Source organism: Fopius arisanus, unplaced genomic scaffold (assembly GCF_000806365.1).
Source record: "Fopius arisanus strain USDA-PBARC FA_bdor unplaced genomic scaffold, ASM80636v1 scaffold00074, whole genome shotgun sequence".
In the NCBI taxonomy this organism is placed as follows: domain Eukaryota; kingdom Metazoa; phylum Arthropoda; class Insecta; order Hymenoptera; family Braconidae; genus Fopius; species Fopius arisanus.
The window spans coordinates 581,370-598,126 of record NW_011887813.1 but is presented as its reverse complement, the minus strand read 5'-3'; the positions used below and the strand labels follow the sequence as shown (position 1 = coordinate 598,126).

The window sequence follows — 16,757 nt, the reverse complement described above, 5'->3', positions numbered from 1 at the left end:
CAATTTTTAATTTGTTGTCGGCTAAGATCATGCCGAAATTTAATTAATTTTTCTAAATTAATCAGTTGATGTACAAACAAAAATTTTATAGGTACAATCATGTACTAACGATGTACAATCGAGTACATAATTGCGTTTTTCGAATTACTGACTTTTGTCGGGTAAGTACCCGGGGGTATTCTATTGTTGCATACTCTTTCTTTTTCCTGAATTTCGATTCAGGTGGCGGGATCGTTGCCCGTGAAGCGCTGAAGTACTCGGCTCTATCAGAGCTGGAGATTTCAAAATAATTTAACGACACTGATTTTATATGACACCTAAAGTAATTACAATTAAATCCTAAAGATTTAGATTCTTCGGAGGGTAGTTCTTATTCGGCGCTCGGAATAGAAGTGAAGTTATATTTATTTCTAAAACATTCCTCAGCTCGTTCAGACATTCCCGAAGTGGGGATAATTCTCGATATAGAAGGGGATTAATAAATCATGAACGAAATATCCTTTTAATTTTCACGAAGGGCAATGGTCAGTGAGGGTAGTGGGAGAGGCTGGTGCTCGCCCATCGATGGGAGACTATTTTTTGGGTAAAAGGGGTCCCAGTGCCTCGATACACCGCATCGGCCGATCAGTTAAAAAGGACCATGTCATTAAGTACTAGTCATGCCAAAACGGGGAAAATAACGAGCAGATAAATCATGCATCAGGAAAAATGAATGACTTTATTAGAAATCCTAGATTGGACGATGGGGAAAATGTGAAGGAACAACTCTGGAATCGTGTTTCTCTCTCCTCCTATAAAATGAAAGTTTTTATAATGCGTGAGGGGTAAACTACAAAGAAAGCAAAAAAAATGCGGAAACGAGTGTTCAAATCTCTAAATGAGCTAAATAGAGTGAGGAATCGGTCACAGAATGCCAATTGGAGAATACGCCAAGGAATGGCCAAAAAAGCCAGAGCATCATATAAACTGCTTTTGGAGCAGTATCATTGATCAAAAATTTCGGGCACACTTGTTATTTATTAGGGGTAATCCCATTCATTTAAATTAAGGCAAAATTTATTAGAAGACGAGGAATTTCGGATTTTCTCAACAATTCCAAAAAAATTCACAAAAGTTTGAGAATTCATCATGAATGAAGTGGATGTTCGGAATTAGTAACGAGCATCAAAATCTGTCATGTAATGAAAAACAAAATAACTGATTTCTTTTGTGGAGCAATATAGGGGAATGAAGGATGTGGGGGAAGACTCAAAGACTATATAGTAATGATTGTGAAAGAAACGAATGAATAAATATGATATTTATAGTGAATAGTTTTTCGCTCAGCTCTATCGGTAATACAATTTTTGAATGACTGCGTTCTCTCCCTACCTGTCAATGACTATTAACGCTATTAACCGTGTGGCGATTCTAGTAGAGTTCTCTGATTCTAATTTGGAATTACATTAACCTTAAGGATAGTATATTCACCGCAAACTGCATTTAAGAAATCACAAGTATATTTCTAGGAAGAATTTCCCAGAAGATAAGTTACAGTAATTATATTTAGACTGCAACCAGATGTTACAAGTGTACAACAAGTTTGAATTACCTCTGCAATGTTGAACAAAGCTGTGCTCGTTGAAAATCAGCTGCCAGTCTCTTAACTTCTTTCCAATCTAGCGAACTCATGTTTCTCCAATTGTTACTTATTCTGAACACTAATAAATTTTTTTTTCAACGGATGACAACAGATTGAGGCAATGACCAGCTCACCATCCAAAGAGAGAATGGACGGATTGGGTACAGTCAGTTGCATAAACGCGGAGTAACTGGCCCCAGGTAGTTAATTCCACATAGGTAAAAATTGATCAGTTTCTCCATTCGAGCCCTTTGAAGGTCCATTGAAGACCATTGATATTCGAACGATTCGCTTTGATAGTCATTATTTATTTTTTTATTAATTAAAAACTTTTTCAAGCAAAAGTTAGCACCCCATTTTTCATTTTTCGATTGAAGGTCAAAAGAAACTTCGTCATTGGATTGAAAATTGTTTGTAGGTCATATATAGTCCATTGTCATTAGTCGATCAATCATCATTTATGGCATATTAATTAATTACAGAAAATTATTCTGACGGACGAGTGCGCATGCGCATGGGCACATACGCTGCGCGTGCCGCTTTATTCATACTACGTTAATTTTCATCTATTGCCAATCATTTTTCTTTTCAATCATTATTTGAATTCGTTTGCCAAAAGAAGTTCTATCCTACACGTAGATTTTTAATTTAAGGAGTTCAGTTAAAAAAGGTAATACCGAGTGAATAGCGGAGAAACAGGTCATTGATGGTTTATTGTATATTACTTCTAACTATGTCCTTTATTTTGTCCTTAAAAATAAAAAGTCTTCAACATTCTCTGTGATTCTATCATGATAGAGACATTCATAAATAATAGTCAGATTTCAACATTCTTCATGACTCATCACGAACTTTTTGGTGATTTATCATAACAGATCTCTTAAAGTTTAAAGCTTAAATATCCATCATTTGCATTCAACGAACGCACTGCACAACTTAATACTTAATCATACATTGAAGTTATTTTGCAGGCTGAGATTCCCTGATAACGTAGATAAAACCTTTTGGTTCAATCTTCGCAGGCCCGGATACAGTTTGAACCGCAGTAGAGTGGCCATCATATAATAGCCAATTTGCTAGTGTCCAACAATATCCAACGTATCTGTCCTCAGTGTAAGCAATTATTACCGCTAATCTGTTGACATTTTATTTATAAAAAAAAGTTAATTAATCGTTCAATAAACACCACGAATTATTATTAGTATTATTGTATATTGAGGGTGATCAGCATACGCTGAAATAAATGACTAAAGTTTTCGTAATTAATCATTTCGATCAGCAACTAACATTATTCGACAATTTTTTTTTAATTAATTATTTCTCACTTCGTCCACAATAGGAGTATTGCAACTTACCGATAATCGAATTCTCGTTGAAGAGATTTGGAGACGGCATCAATAGAAGATTGTGGAGATCATTGGGGAAGATCAATGAACAGATGAAAATTGTGGGTTGTTATCACCACACATGAACCCCAATACAATCTCCTTTGATAGAAAGCTTTTCTGAGGCTCATGCAGAAGGGAAGGGCTTTTTGCAACTTATAGCTTCGTGGTGGTCTCTTATAATCATGGGACAAAGCTGGAATTTTTATGATATATTTACCACAGGCATCACATTCGTAAAATCTCTTTTCAGTAGACTCAGCATCAAGACACGTTTTCCAGATATCAACTGGTGTACCACATACTGTGAAATGGATTGATTGTACACCGAAATCTACTTCGGTCTTACTCCGACAGACTTCTACTGCACTGAGGGACCGCAGAATCAGTGCTCTGTTCTCATAAACAGATTCAAGATTCTCACCATTAATTAATTTTACAATCAAGTCCAACGTTCGGTTATCAGTAGTAGAGAATTTAATGAGTAATCCATAGCTATCATCATTGATTGCGATGCACCACAAAATATGCAGAATTGAATCGAAGCTAGATGTTTGGAAAACGTGGAGCAACTCCTCCTCAATTATGACACCAGGTAGTAACTCACCACTTTTAAGCAATTTCACCAACTCAATATTGGATTTCTCATCTTCAGAATTTTTGATAGTATAAAACTCTTTCACATCAGTATCCAGGGAAGGTCGTTTTTCTTTACATCTCCAATTATCATGAGGAATGGTGTCAGAGTCTTCAATCGGAATTGTACAAGTAAGTTCTCTTCTGGAAAATTCCGATGGATTATTCATTGGTGAGATATCAATACGCTTCTCGTAGGAATCATTGGATGTGTGTGTCATCTGAAGTTCGTTCTGCGGGAATTGGTGTTCTTTCACGTCATTTGGATGTCCAGAATGCTTTAGAGTATCTGAGGTGCCATGATATGCATTGATCTCGTTTTTGTTGAGACATTGCACATAAATCACTGCTTCAGGGACTACCACAGTTGATGAAATACAATAAATGATTTTTGGCTCCAGATCATCATGTAGCTGCCAATGGACCATATTCCTCAGACAGTAAGCTACAAAATCTCCAGGACGATGAGCAATAACTCCTGCATGTCTGTAGCAATTGTCATTTAATATTAATGTTGTAGGAAATTCTTTCAATTTCTCCGATTTTCCATAAGTGCAAGTGAGCTTTGGACGTGCATCCAATTCTACAAATATCTGATTTGCATATTGTGTAATGACTTTGCACCCCTTCCTACAGGACGAATTACGACATGCAAAACGTGAGCCTTCATTGAAAATTTGAAGATCCCCCAGAACTTCAAATCCACACGGGATTTTCAAATTTAGAATGGTTTACTTGCAGAGTGGGCACCAATACGGGGTAATTTCCACAGTCAGGACATTCATATTGTCGCACAGCCGATGGATACAAAAAAAAAGCTCGTTTCCATATTAGACTCAGAGTGCCATATAAGTTAATAGAATAAGATTGGAGAGCATTGGCTGTTGAATATAACTCCATTGACTCAAACCATTCTAGTAACAACTTCACCCTGGAATTCTCGACAGCAGTAGTTGGCCCGTGGAAGATAAATTCTTTCATGAATCGCAGGGCGTGGTTCTTAGAGTTTTCCATTGACTCCAAATAATGTTTATCATCCATTGCAGATTTAGACAAGACATGAACAATCGAATCGAAACCACAAGTATTAGTGGCAAAGTAATATTTGTTGCCAATCAATGTGGGTTTTTTCATTCTATTTCCATTGCGTAAAAGCCACGACTTCATCGAGTAACTTTCAAGATCGTTCTGATATCCTATGTCCGGCTGTGCTTGAGAGTAAATGCCAGTACGCTTCGCCATAAATTTCTGGTACCATGAGTTGTCACGGGATTCAATATTCTCAGAGTTAACATCAACAGGAACTGATGGATCGGCTTCTTTTGATTGACGATAATCGCATGCTATTGGGACTTCTGACGTTGGAGATATAGATGAGACACACTCAGTTTCCTCAAATACTTGATGCTGTGTGAGATCTCTTTTTGTGACTGTGGACTCTCCTTTGGGAGCGGACTTGGACAAGGACCTTCATTTGCGTGAAAAACCTTCAATTTGGAGTCTAGAAGAGTGACACTTGTTGATCCATTGTCTAACATAATCTTGACAAATTTATCAACTCGGATTAATCCAGAAAAATTTTTTAAAACTCGATTCTTGACATCAGAAAAGTATCCCTCTGAATAACTGGAAGTAGCACGACCACGTGTATATGGTAAAGAAATCTGATGATAAAATCATTGAAGTAAAAAGGATTAGGTTCCGACCCTTCATGAGAAATTTTTAATGAGTTCTCATAAATTATATTAATCCAGGCATCGGCCAAAACACTCGTGTGTACACCTTTTCGTAAAGTATTATACGTCCTCCCATCTTTATAAGTAACCTCACCCCCTTGTATACTGATCCACTCGTTTGCTGTGATATAAATTTTGAACTCATCAAGACCAGCACATTTTTCATCTAGCTCGAATGACTCATCAGCTGTTTGAGCGTCCGAGTCTGCGAGAGTCGATTTGTGGGTTGAGACATCCCGGTCTTCCTCGGGAAATACAATCCCCAGCTCCTCACAAGCAATAGATAAAATGTTTCTTGGGTTATTCTTTAACATTCACATACACGTTGTGGGGCGTCCGCTTGTTCGCCAAGTCCCGGCTGATTTCTTTCCATATGATAGACAAATAAATGGGAAATTTGTCTCTTTCTTTGAAATGTATGATGTATTTCTTTAATATTGCAACTGCATCTGCGACGGAAACTGGAGCCTTTGGTGCCATCGTCCCTTTGTCTCTTGACTGAAAAAATAATGTCCATTCAAATCAGCTGGCAAAAAAAGACAGGGTGCTTGCGAAATTAGAGTATTAATTACGCCCAGTTCAATGAGCCGAAAAAGTTTTTAATGATGTCAGTTTTAATAAGATAAGGAAAAACTAGTCCAATTGAAAAGAATTACAACCGAATCCAATCAACAATAACAGACATGCAATTTTTACCTCTGTGATAAAAATTGATATTTTTCCAAATCGATTCGACCGATGCCTACTTTATCGATCTACAACTGTGGGTATCGATTTCTGATAGAATTTGATTATTCAACTGCCAACCGCGGGTAATTGCAAGAAATATGAGATTTTCATGATTGAAAGTCATAACGAAATTAATGTAATTAAGAATTAGAGTATTATAAAATTAACTCAGTAGAAAAATGTAGCAGATTGACCGGTTTTTTAAATTTTCAAATTTCTATAACTAAAGAACAGATTCATCAATTAATTTCACTCCAAACTCATAAATACAACAGTTATGTTCACTCATCTGTGTACATCGTTTATTCTAGTTTAACTGGCTGAGATTTTAATTGCTTTTCCCCTCACACGGTCTCCATTTTATTCCACCTGCCCTCGTGCTGTGAAAAGGGTTCTATCAATTCACAGAAATATGAAAGATTTTGATCAGCAGCCGAAGTCCAACAATTTCGGAGCATAACTGATTATAGATGAAAACGCGAGAAATAATATTCCGCCTTAATTGTTGCAGAAGCCATTTTTATCCACTTTGGTATTATTTGCTCACAACACTCGATCGAACATTAAAAGCACAGCCAATGCTCCAAAAAACGGAGCAGAAGCTTACAGCTTTTTACCATTGCCAAAATATGACGCGGTGCAGTGGTCATGCGCATGTGCACTCGTCCATCAGAATAATAATCTTTAATTAATTAATATCCCATAAATGATGATTGATAGACTAATGACAATGGACTATATATTATGACCTACAAACAATTTTCAATCCAATGACGAGGTTTCTTTTGACCTTCAATCGAAAAATACAAAATGGGGTGCTAACTTTAGCCTGGAAAATTTTTTAATTCATAAAAAAATAAATATTGACTATCAAAGCAAATTAATCGGATATCAATGATCTTCAATGGATTTTCAAATCCCTCCACTTGGTCCTTAAACCCCGATATACATTTTTATAAATAATGTTACATTCTGATATATGAACATTCGCTTGTTCCTACATCTATTTTTTCCTAATTACATGGGAGTGTAACTAGTTACCTTCATCAATTAATCCAATGATGAATTCTAATTCATTTGAATTTTCTTAACGAATGTCGATAATGAAGAAAAGTACGGCCACGATGATCCATAGGAATCCACGCATGCGCAGATGGGCACATTGCCATTGATCTCACTAATTAATTAGTATTTAAAGAACAATTAGGTCTACGATGATAATTCAAGAATTATTTTTTACTTAGAAACGATTTGCTAACGATTGGCAAGGTCAATTTCGGTCTACAAATGAAAATTAGGAAAGTGGGATGGTAACTTTTGCGTATTATTTTAATATTGGTAAAAAATCAAAGAAGGGCCTGCAACCATTTTCATCACTATTACAATGTTATACAATGGTCGTACTCACAATTCCTCCCTGATAACCGAAAACACCATACTAGGTGTGACTAACGAGCATCTGCGCATGCGCCGATGTAAACACTATAGACCTTTTTTAAATTAATTAAAATCTAATGAATAATTACGTGTAAAAGAATGAGACCAAGGTATATATTATCTGCAAACGATTTTCTTTCCATTGCTTAATATTATTTCGGTCTGCAAATAAAAATTAGTGGGGTGGGGTGCTAACTTCCGAACATTGTTTTGTTTACTTAATTAAAAAATAATGAAGGGTCTACAAAATTTTTTAATCATATTACAATGATATACAAAAGTCCTACTATTGATCGTAATAAAAAAACCAATGAATTTATAATTATGCGGTGCCAACTACCTAATCACCCCTACGACGTGCCAGGTTTTTCAATGTTGGGTGAATTGTGTGGACTGTGAAGGGGTATGAACACAGCAACAGAGCAGCGAGTGAAAGCCATTGTTATCAATTATTATCAAAAAGTACAAGCGTTTTTCCGGACAACTGATCATTTTTCGAGAATAAGGTGTATATTCATTACCACCACTCACATAGTTTTCACTTATCATTGAGTACAAGGGGTAAATGATTGAACTGCAAGATGAGTTGAAGAACTCATCGTCATTTTTTATTTCCCTGTGTTGACTGTTCTTGACGTTTCCTTTGAGTGTTTAACGATAATTTCCCGGTAATTTCGTATTTATATTAATTTTTTTATGATTACCAGCAAATATCTCGGGGGAATATCTCATATTGAAATCCAGATAACCCCATCGAGGCCATCGAGTGGAAACTGTCATCATGACACCCGTGACTGAGGAAAAATCCACGAGTATATAAACAAAAAAAAATGGCCAAAGACCTGGACATCCATAATTGGAAGACCTTCTTTTCTGCCAGGTCGAGGTAAAGAGGAAGAGGATTATTGTATTCTGGAAAAATTACTATTGGAGTCGACCGACTTGTCCATCCCCTGAGGACTAATTCCTTTGGAATTCAGTGATTGCGCCCTTGAATCATTGGTCAGTGAGTAAAAATAATAATTTATGGCTGACGATAATTATTACCAGCGGCCCGTGTCGAACGATGGCATTATATTTCATGGTGATCTGATGAATCTGAGTGAGAGCCATCAGAGAATGGCGACGATGGATGCCAATGGTAATGGAAAACGTACTGTTCAACAAATACTGGATGACAATCGTCGAAAGCGGGCCTCCAACGATTGCATCGAATTCGCTGATCTTGATTTTGCATATGACGATACAGACACACATACCAATGAGATTGGTGAGTTGTACAGTTATACAGAGCAGTATGAGTTTGCACTTAATCTGAAGGCATTCGATGATTTGATGGAGAGTTACAAGCTCCGGCCATGCTGGCAAAATCTCCAGCAGCCCCAGCAAAAATCAGTGATTCTCAAACTTCTGGATCAACTTGAGGTCTCCAATAAGCACTCACGAATGAAAGCAGCCCGTTGTATCCTGTATCTCGTTCAGGGATGCTGGGCTGAGATGCAGTCAGACAAAGAGCAGCAAGACTGGACAAGAACCAACGTCATGATGCTCTACGAGGCTGGAATTTTTTCAGCTTTTGTCGAGCTTCTGAATATCGAGATTGAGAATAGTACAGCAGCGAGTTCAGCCATGCGAAAGCTAGCAGTGAGCCTCGCTGATTCAGTAGACCTCCGAATAATCCTCTCAGTCCTCTATATAATAACCGAAGTAATGAGAGAGGAATCCAAGAGTCTCGAGTCCACTCCTTACAAGGACAACGTTTCTAATTTCAAAGAGGAGCTCATTCAGGTGTACGGTGAGGACCTCTTGATTGTTAAACTCCTGGGGATGGTGACATCGTTCTGCAGTGGCTCAGCCCCACATTTTCCCATGAAGAAGGTCCTTCTGCTCCTCTGGAAACTCATCCTGGTATCACTGGGGGGAATTGACGAGTTGAAACGCTTGAAGGAACTCTATAGAGAAGAAGCAGGTCTGGAGCCACCACAAGAGGATACCATCGAGGTTGCGAGAACGATGAGGGCCAGCTCCCCACCAACGAGTGCTGCAGATCTTCTAGAGACTCAGGCAATAGACTCCCAAAAGAGGAACAGCAATAAACGTCCATTGAGAAGGAGCTTGATGAAGCAGAGCTCACTGGACGAGCCTGCCCTGGCTATGGAGAATGAATACGCAAAAGAGGGAGAGTCTGGGGGTAACGAGGGAGATGTAGAGGTAATCGAGTGTGTGAGGATGGTGCCGATGTCCCAGATTCCCATGTACTGTGAACGACCGATGGATCTGAGGCCCAGTACTCCAGAGCTTACAAAGTCCAGGGGCCTGCCTTGGACTCCCAAGGTTAGGCAGAAAGATGTAGCAGCTTTTCTCGACAGTTCACGACTCAAATTCGTGGGATATAAGCTCGAGGGAGATGTCGAGAGTCTCGTTGGACTACCACAGCCAATCCACGAGGGGGTTAATACGCTCAAACGACACATGTACACTTCTCTGGCTGAGGTGCAGATCCAAAAGGAAGAGGAGATTTCCAGGAATCCCATGAGCACACCTGAACCACCGCTCAGACAAACACCCACTGAGATACTCTATCAAGCTATTCTACCCAATCTCCCCCAGTATATGATTGCTCTTTTGAAAATTTTACTCGCTGCTGCACCAACCAGCAAAGCCAAAACTGATAGCATCAATATCATGGCTGATGTACTACCTGAGGAGATGCCCATGACTGTTCTCCAGTCCATGAAACTTGGAATTGATGTCAATCGACATAAGGAAATCATTGTTAAGGCTATATCAGCTATTTTGCTGCTACTACTCAAGCATTTCAAGCTTAATCATATTTATCAATTTGAGTTTATGTCACAGCATCTGGTTTTTGCTAATTGTATACCCCTCGTGCTCAAGTTTCTCAATCAGAATATTTTGGCGTATATCGAGGCCAAGAATATGATCCCTATCTTAGATTTTCCAATTTGTGTAATTGGTGATCAACCAGAATTGACTATTGAGAGCCTGGAATTCGGTGACAGTCAAACTTCCTCATGGAGAAATATCTTCTCTTGTATTAATCTTCTGCGTATTCTTAATAAATTAACAAAATGGAAACACAGCAGGATAATGATGCTAGTCGTCTTCAAATCCGCTCCCATTCTGAAACGAACGTTGAAAGTTAGAAATGCCATGACGCAGCTGTATGTGCTGAAGTTGCTGAAGATGCAGACGAAGTACCTTGGGAGGCAGTGGCGCAAGACGAATATGAAGACTATTAGTGTTATTTATGCTAAAGTTAGACATCGATTAAATGACGACTGGGCCTATGGAAATGGTAAGAAATTGAGAATTCATCAGGATCATTATTTAGCTGGATTATTGAAATTATTCATTTTATTTTTATGTGCAGATCTTGAGGCAAGACCCTGGGACTTCCAAGCCGAAGAGTGTGCCCTACGTGCCTGTGTCGATCAATTTAACAATCGACGATATTTGAACACAATCAAGGATGATCAATTAGATCCAGTGGACACTTCAGTCGTCTCGGTACTGGGTGCTAACATCGAGCTGACGGACGAATTCAAACAGCATTATGAATTATGGCTGCAACAGGAAGTATTCCAGACCCCAATCGACTGGGATAAATTATTGGAAATAGAGAATCATGATATCTAAATTTTTCTAGAAAAATCGTCACTTTCATTTCAATGATGAAATTATATTTTTTAATCGAAGAATTTCGCACTGGGGATCCTATTCTACAAAAAAATTTCACCACTTCAAAAATAAATAGTCATCATTTATGATAATTTCAAATTATCTTATACAACTATTGTATTTCATAGAATTCTTCAGCCATTCAAATCGAAAATTATCATTGCAATCTTATGCATCCCATTAGCAATAATTCGATATTTCTTCATTGTTTTTCGATTTATTTTTGATTTTTGAAGACGATTTATAAAGAATAGGTGAATCTGTTGATAGCTTTATAGATTACAATGTGGGGTATGACTAGATGGCTGCATTCAGCCATATTTCTACTTCAGATAACCATTGCCCTATTTAATATGATCAAAATTATTGTCCAAGCCCATTCAAGTTGTAATTAAATCTGTAATTAAATCCGTAATGATCTCCTCCAAAATATCAAGAAGACGTTAATAACCTAAATGGAAACATGACAGAGTCTGGTGAGAAAAAAATGGGGTAAAATGGATATTTTTGAAAAAAAAAAATTTATTCCAAATTACGAAAAATCTTGATAACAGAAAATTTCGTTAAATTTTCCTACTAATCTAAATTTATAGAGTATAGAAAGAATTTCACTCTGCCTCAATTATTCATTATATTGACCATTTATTGATCAAATAATTTCACTTGTCCCGCAAGATATAAATTTTTTTTATTCGATCAATTCCCATAATCGAGCGGATTGTAAAAATTTAAATAGAGAACAATCGATGATTTTAATAAATACATGAAATTTGTATGTATAAAAATGGGACATGGAATGTAACCCTTCATAATTAAATACCAACAGAGGAGATCAATAAATTAAATACTCAAGGATGATCAGGCCACTTGTAAGAGCCATAGTACATAAAATTATTCTTCTTAGCCATTTCATCAGCTTCACTTGGTCCACGCGATTTGTACTTGTAGGGAATGGGGGATATTTTTTCTCCCTCGATTCGATGCAACAGGGGAGTGAATATTCTCCACGCCTCGGACAATTCATCACTTCTTACGAAGTGCATTTGAGAGCCGCAGAAGACGTCCAGAATTAATCTCTCGTAGGCATCAGGGAGTTTCAAGTCCTTGTAACGACGTCCATAGGTGAGATCCAGCTCAGTTTCTTCCATATCAAATGTAATACCAGGTGTTTTCGTCATCATTTTAATATAAAGTGCCTCTCCAGGCTGGACTCTGATTACCAACTCATTTCGTTTTGCTTTACCATTAAATATGTCACCAGGTACATCCAGATATTGAACTCTGACTTCAGCTTTCCGTTCGTTCAATGCTTTGCCACATTTGAGTATAAATGGCACTCCATCCCATCTTTCATTATTTATCTTCAAGGCAGCCATTGCAAATGTTGGAGTTGTAGAATTCGGGGGTACTGTTGGATCGTCCAGGTATCCCAATCGTGCCTCAGGATCTTCAGCCTCTGGATCGCCAACGTATTGTCCCAAGATAACGTCGTCGAGTTCCAGGGGTTTTATGCATTTAAGGACTTTCACCTTTTCATTTCTGATATCATTGGGACAACACGATGCTGGTTTCTCCATAGCCACCAACGACATTATCTGCAACAAATGATTCTGCATAACGTCTCGTATTATACCGAATTCATCGAAGTATCCACCTCGTCCCTGGGTGCCAAATGGTTCTTTAAATGTTATATGGACGGATGCAATATTATCTCGATTCCAAGTTGGATTGAAGATTCGATTTCCAAATCTCAGTGTCATGAGATTCTGGACCATCTCTTTACCGAGATAATGATCGATTCTGTACAGCTGCTCCTCGTGGAATAGACTTGCTAGATGATTTGAAAGACGCTCTGACGTTGGAGCATCACGACCAAATGGTTTTTCAATAATTATTCTCGTCCAACCTTTTTGGCCCATGCAAGTATTCCTAATGTGCACTGTCACTGTCTCGAAGACACTCGGTGGCAGTGCCAGATAGAATAAACGATTGGCTTTACTCTCGACCTCACAATTCTCCAGTTTCCCATTGAGAGCAGCAAAGTCCTCTTCAGAGTCATATGAACCTGCAGTGTAGTAATTCAATTGCCAGAATTTCTCGTATTTCTCTTCCTCTCCGGGTTTCACCTTCATGTACTGATGGCACTTCTCCCGTAATTCCTTCAGAGTCAATTTACTCCTGGCATACCCAAAGAATGTCGTAGTCTTCGGAAGAAGATTGTCCCTGAAGAGCCACCAGAGGGTCGGGTAAATCTTTTTTTTCGCTAGGTCACCCTAGAAAATGCGAGAAACACATTTTTTCACTCATTACGTCATTTTCTAGCGGGAAACGTCCGATAATTTGCGGCAGAGATTATTTAAACCCGAGTACTCCAGAAAATTCCATTTCATTTGGAATTCCATTCTTTTTTTTACTTTTGGTGCATAAATTAATTTATTCATTACTCACCGATGCTCCAAGTGTGATGAATGTGTGAGGCGTATGTCCGTAGAAATGGGTGCCCTCAAGTTTATCCATTTCATCTCGTTTGAGGGACTGTCTGATGATTTGAAGACTCTCCTCCGTGGAGGCCCCTATAAAAATTGAACATTTAAACGATAAATAACAATGATCTCAATGCAATCCTAATTGCATTAAATTATATTGCACTCAAATGACCAATTATAATGATTTGACATTTTTTCTGCAATTACTCCGGTTCCTGTTGAAATAAAAAAATGGAAAAAAAATCCACCGATTTCCAGTGGCCAACTTACGCCCTAATCTGGCGCTCATTGTTTGTAATTAAGAATTGCACTCGTTGGGTCGATATGTTACAATTATGATGCCGACGACATGAATTAAGACTCTCGATACTTTGGGTATCAATTCTACTTGTTCACACTTCGACGAAAGATTTTGTAGTGAGAACCAGTGGTGCAATGTTGAGGTACTGCTTGTATTGGGAAAAATTACGCGATAAGCTTACAAAATCATGCGTATTTACAGATTATAGGAAAAATAGAGATAATTCCTACAAAATCGTCGATTTTTCTTTTTAAATAGCATTATCGCTCGGCGATAATCCAGAAGAGTATGACGATGAATCGATTGAAAAATTTTTACGAATTCTTTAAACATTTCTCAATTTATAAATGAGCATTGTAATACACATTGATAATTGGTTCCATAATCTTCTTTAAAGAGAAATATCTCCGGAACTAGAAGAGATGGGGAATTTTTCATAATAACTTTTTTTATAGCTACCAACGAGCTTTGTAAAAAAGGTTTTGATGAAAATTTAATTATCTTCATTAATTTCAATGTTATTTCGAAAAAACTTCAGGGCAGGATTGAGGCAACTTCCTCTCGGTTTTCAAAAATAGAATAGAGTGATGAATTTATAAATCCACAAACCTAATGCGAGAGCCAAATATTTCTTGTCCTTGGAACTAGCCATTCCCACTATTATCAATGAATTATCGATTAAATTCCTGGGAAATGATTTAAAAATCGAAAAATTATTGAGAAATCCACAGGTTCAAGTCGAACTTTTTCGACGTGCACTAAACCCAGAAGATTGTGCTACTGAAACGAAAAGGAGGAATGATGTGATGATGTGACCCCCTCGATTTCTTAAAAAAAAATAATTCCCAGGTAACCAATGGGAGGAGCCAATGTATGAAACTCATGGGCAATTGCCTTCAGGTGGGGAGTAGATTCGTCAAGTCTTCACTATGTAATGGGACTTTTATATGTAGATATGGAGTAAGTTTCAATTAACAAAAGATTACATAAGTAGAGATGACAAGTCAAGTTGTAGAATCGGAGAATGACCATCTCGTCCCTTTCAGGGTCATAATAATATTTTTTTTCTCTTCACATACCCTGAAGACCACCTCCATGGAGTCCCCCAAGTAGTCCAGCCCTTTCCCATCTGAAATCCTCAACCCTCAATAATAAATTATAAAAAAAAATCCGCTTATTCTATTTTTATAGTCCTGTCTTAAAACTCTACTTGAACATTTGCGTATTCAGTCTGCATGTGGACATTTCGTCTGATTATTTTTATAAAATGATTTTAATGAAAAGAAAAATGTTTTTTTAATTATAAAAAAAAAATAATTAACGATCTTTTCATTGTGTGATGGGGAAATTTTAGGGAATGATTTGATTTGGTGAACTATTTTTGCGGCGAAAATGCGTAATGTGGAAAAAAATTGATTAATAATTAATGAATCGATGTGAATTTGTCGTGATTGGGAGAGGGGGAAGTATGGGAAGACGTAATGTGCGGTCTTGGGTAGATGATATATAAATTCATGAACCACGTGGATACGTCATACGATGGACATTTTCCTAGCAGAATGGCGTGATGCTCTTGTGACATAACTCATATTCATATGATCCAATGATAAACTATCATGAACATTATACTTTTTACGTATCACTTGGGGATCATCTGGGGATGATTGGATCAGAGGGGCCGGGGCCAGGGGGAAAATCCATTTCTATCTATAATCATCATTGTAATTATCAAACAATTGGGATTACTCATTTCTGCTGTCAATTCCTCAGGCTAAATTAAAGTATTAGAACTTCTTTATATTTCTCATTATTAATTTCAGTGGAGAATAAAGAATTAGTCTCGCATTATAAGGAATCGGTTTATTCAGATTAATTTTAAACTGAAGAATTTATCAAGATGTTTTTATCTCCGGATTTACCTCATCTTCGTCATGGCATAGAATTAAAATGAGGTTTTTTCTGAACTCTGGAACCCATCGTATTTAATAATTGTTTTTTTTTTCGTTGCAATGAATATTAAAAAATTTCATTGAGAGGTAGATTTTTGTTTCTCTGAATGCCAGAGAAACATCGCGAAATTCCAAAAGAATCACATTGTATAGAATATTGATAATATATTATTGCTGCGTAGTAAAAGAGTTGAAGAATGTGCAATTACGCGAGGTAAAAACGTTTAAAAAAAAAAAAGAAAAACGCCGTCAGCGATAATTTCAATTGCGCATGTTAGGAATTTCAAAAATGGAAAGAAGTTAAATTGTCGTGAATCCCTCATTGTCATTGGATACACGATTTTTATTGTGTTATTACATTAAATCCTATCCCCATGTGCAGTGATTTTTATATACTCCTTATTATCACATCGCATTTATTTTTCTAATTACAACAAATATTGAACTTACGGCGTTGCGGTTTTGTCTTCGTCATGTCATCTGAGTCATGCATTTTCAGCAGAAAAGGAATTCCAATCAATTCTTCGAAATATTTCCTCATCAATTAATTGCTTCAGTGAAGATTCACGTCGTCCAACGACCGAGTGGTATTCACCAGAATTTTGTATTGTTAATTGTTAATGTATTATTGAACTAGAATCTGTTGAAATTACAGAAGAATTCACATGCTATACTTTGATATATATATGAACATATATATGTATACTGTAGAGAAAGGCGTCGCCGTGTATTATGCACTATATAGTGGGGAAAAAGTACAAGGAGAATTTTTTTT

At 37.2% G+C, this 16,757-nt stretch overlaps 4 protein-coding genes across 11 annotated transcripts in view; 1 reads left to right on the top strand and 3 right to left on the bottom strand.

Moving 5' to 3' along the window:
- Ufl1 (UFM1 specific ligase 1) overlaps positions 1–1,769 on the bottom strand; it is an 11,430-nt gene extending 9,661 nt beyond the window's left edge. The window contains exon 1 of the mRNA XM_011310322.1: positions 1,592–1,769. Within this exon, the coding sequence (XP_011308624.1) occupies positions 1,592–1,671 (80 nt within the window). The 5' untranslated portion in view covers positions 1,672–1,769. The remainder of the gene's footprint in view (positions 1–1,591) is intronic.
- Positions 1,770–2,340: 571 nt separating this feature from the next.
- Positions 2,341–7,531, bottom strand: LOC105269791 (uncharacterized). Of its 6 annotated transcripts, none has more exons than XM_011310320.1 (3): positions 7,516–7,531; positions 2,977–5,876; positions 2,341–2,756 (listed from the first exon to the last, which is right to left on the bottom strand). In XM_011310320.1, the coding sequence occupies exon 2, from the start codon at positions 4,068–4,070 to the stop codon at positions 3,036–3,038; it is 1,035 nt and encodes a 344-aa protein (XP_011308622.1). In that variant the 5' UTR covers positions 4,071–5,876; positions 7,516–7,531; the 3' UTR covers positions 2,341–2,756; positions 2,977–3,035. The 6 variants fall into 6 exon arrangements, with proteins under 6 accessions (XP_011308622.1, XP_011308618.1, XP_011308619.1 ...); XM_011310316.1 differs by lacking the exon at positions 7,516–7,531 and adding an exon at positions 5,951–6,718; XM_011310317.1 differs by lacking the exon at positions 7,516–7,531 and adding an exon at positions 6,075–6,718.
- A 380-nt stretch (positions 7,532–7,911) lies between these two features.
- Positions 7,912–12,101, top strand: Strip (striatin interacting protein). The gene is made up of 3 exons (XM_011310311.1): positions 7,912–8,050; positions 8,252–10,863; positions 10,939–12,101. The coding sequence occupies exons 2-3, from the start codon at positions 8,571–8,573 to the stop codon at positions 11,202–11,204; spliced, it is 2,559 nt and encodes an 852-aa protein (XP_011308613.1). The 5' UTR covers positions 7,912–8,050; positions 8,252–8,570; the 3' UTR covers positions 11,205–12,101.
- On the bottom strand, positions 11,316–16,698 carry Zw (glucose-6-phosphate 1-dehydrogenase Zw). Of its 3 annotated transcripts, none has more exons than XM_011310312.1 (3): positions 16,433–16,698; positions 13,695–13,819; positions 11,316–13,519 (listed from the first exon to the last, which is right to left on the bottom strand). In XM_011310312.1, exons 1-3 carry the CDS (start codon positions 16,521–16,523, stop codon positions 12,095–12,097), a joined length of 1,641 nt encoding a protein of 546 aa, XP_011308614.1. In that variant the 5' UTR covers positions 16,524–16,698; the 3' UTR covers positions 11,316–12,094. The 3 variants fall into 3 exon arrangements, with proteins under 3 accessions (XP_011308614.1, XP_011308615.1, XP_011308616.1); XM_011310313.1 differs by lacking the exon at positions 16,433–16,698 and adding an exon at positions 14,643–14,875; XM_011310314.1 differs by lacking the exon at positions 16,433–16,698 and adding an exon at positions 14,003–14,173.
- Positions 16,699–16,757: the final 59 nt, after the last annotated feature.

Bases quoted from the DNA above. Each gene is read 5' to 3' on its own strand.
- LOC105269791 (XM_011310320.1), bottom strand. From the start codon at position 4,070: ATGGTCCATTGGCAGCTACATGATGATCTGGAGCCAAAAATCATTTAT.
- Zw (XM_011310312.1), bottom strand. From the start codon at position 16,523: ATGAGGAAATATTTCGAAGAATTGATTGGAATTCCTTTTCTGCTGAAA. The intron at 13,820-16,432 runs GTAAGTTCAATA...CAATTTTTATAG, and splicing joins GAAGACAAAACCGCAACGCC to GGGCCTCCACGGAGGAGAGT. The intron at 13,520-13,694 runs GTGAGTAATGAA...CGCATTTTCTAG, and splicing joins TCATCACACTTGGAGCATCG to GGTGACCTAGCGAAAAAAAA.
- Strip (XM_011310311.1), top strand. From the start codon at position 8,571: ATGGCTGACGATAATTATTACCAGCGGCCCGTGTCGAACGATGGCATT. The intron at 10,864-10,938 runs GTAAGAAATTGA...TTTTATGTGCAG, and splicing joins CGACTGGGCCTATGGAAATG to ATCTTGAGGCAAGACCCTGG.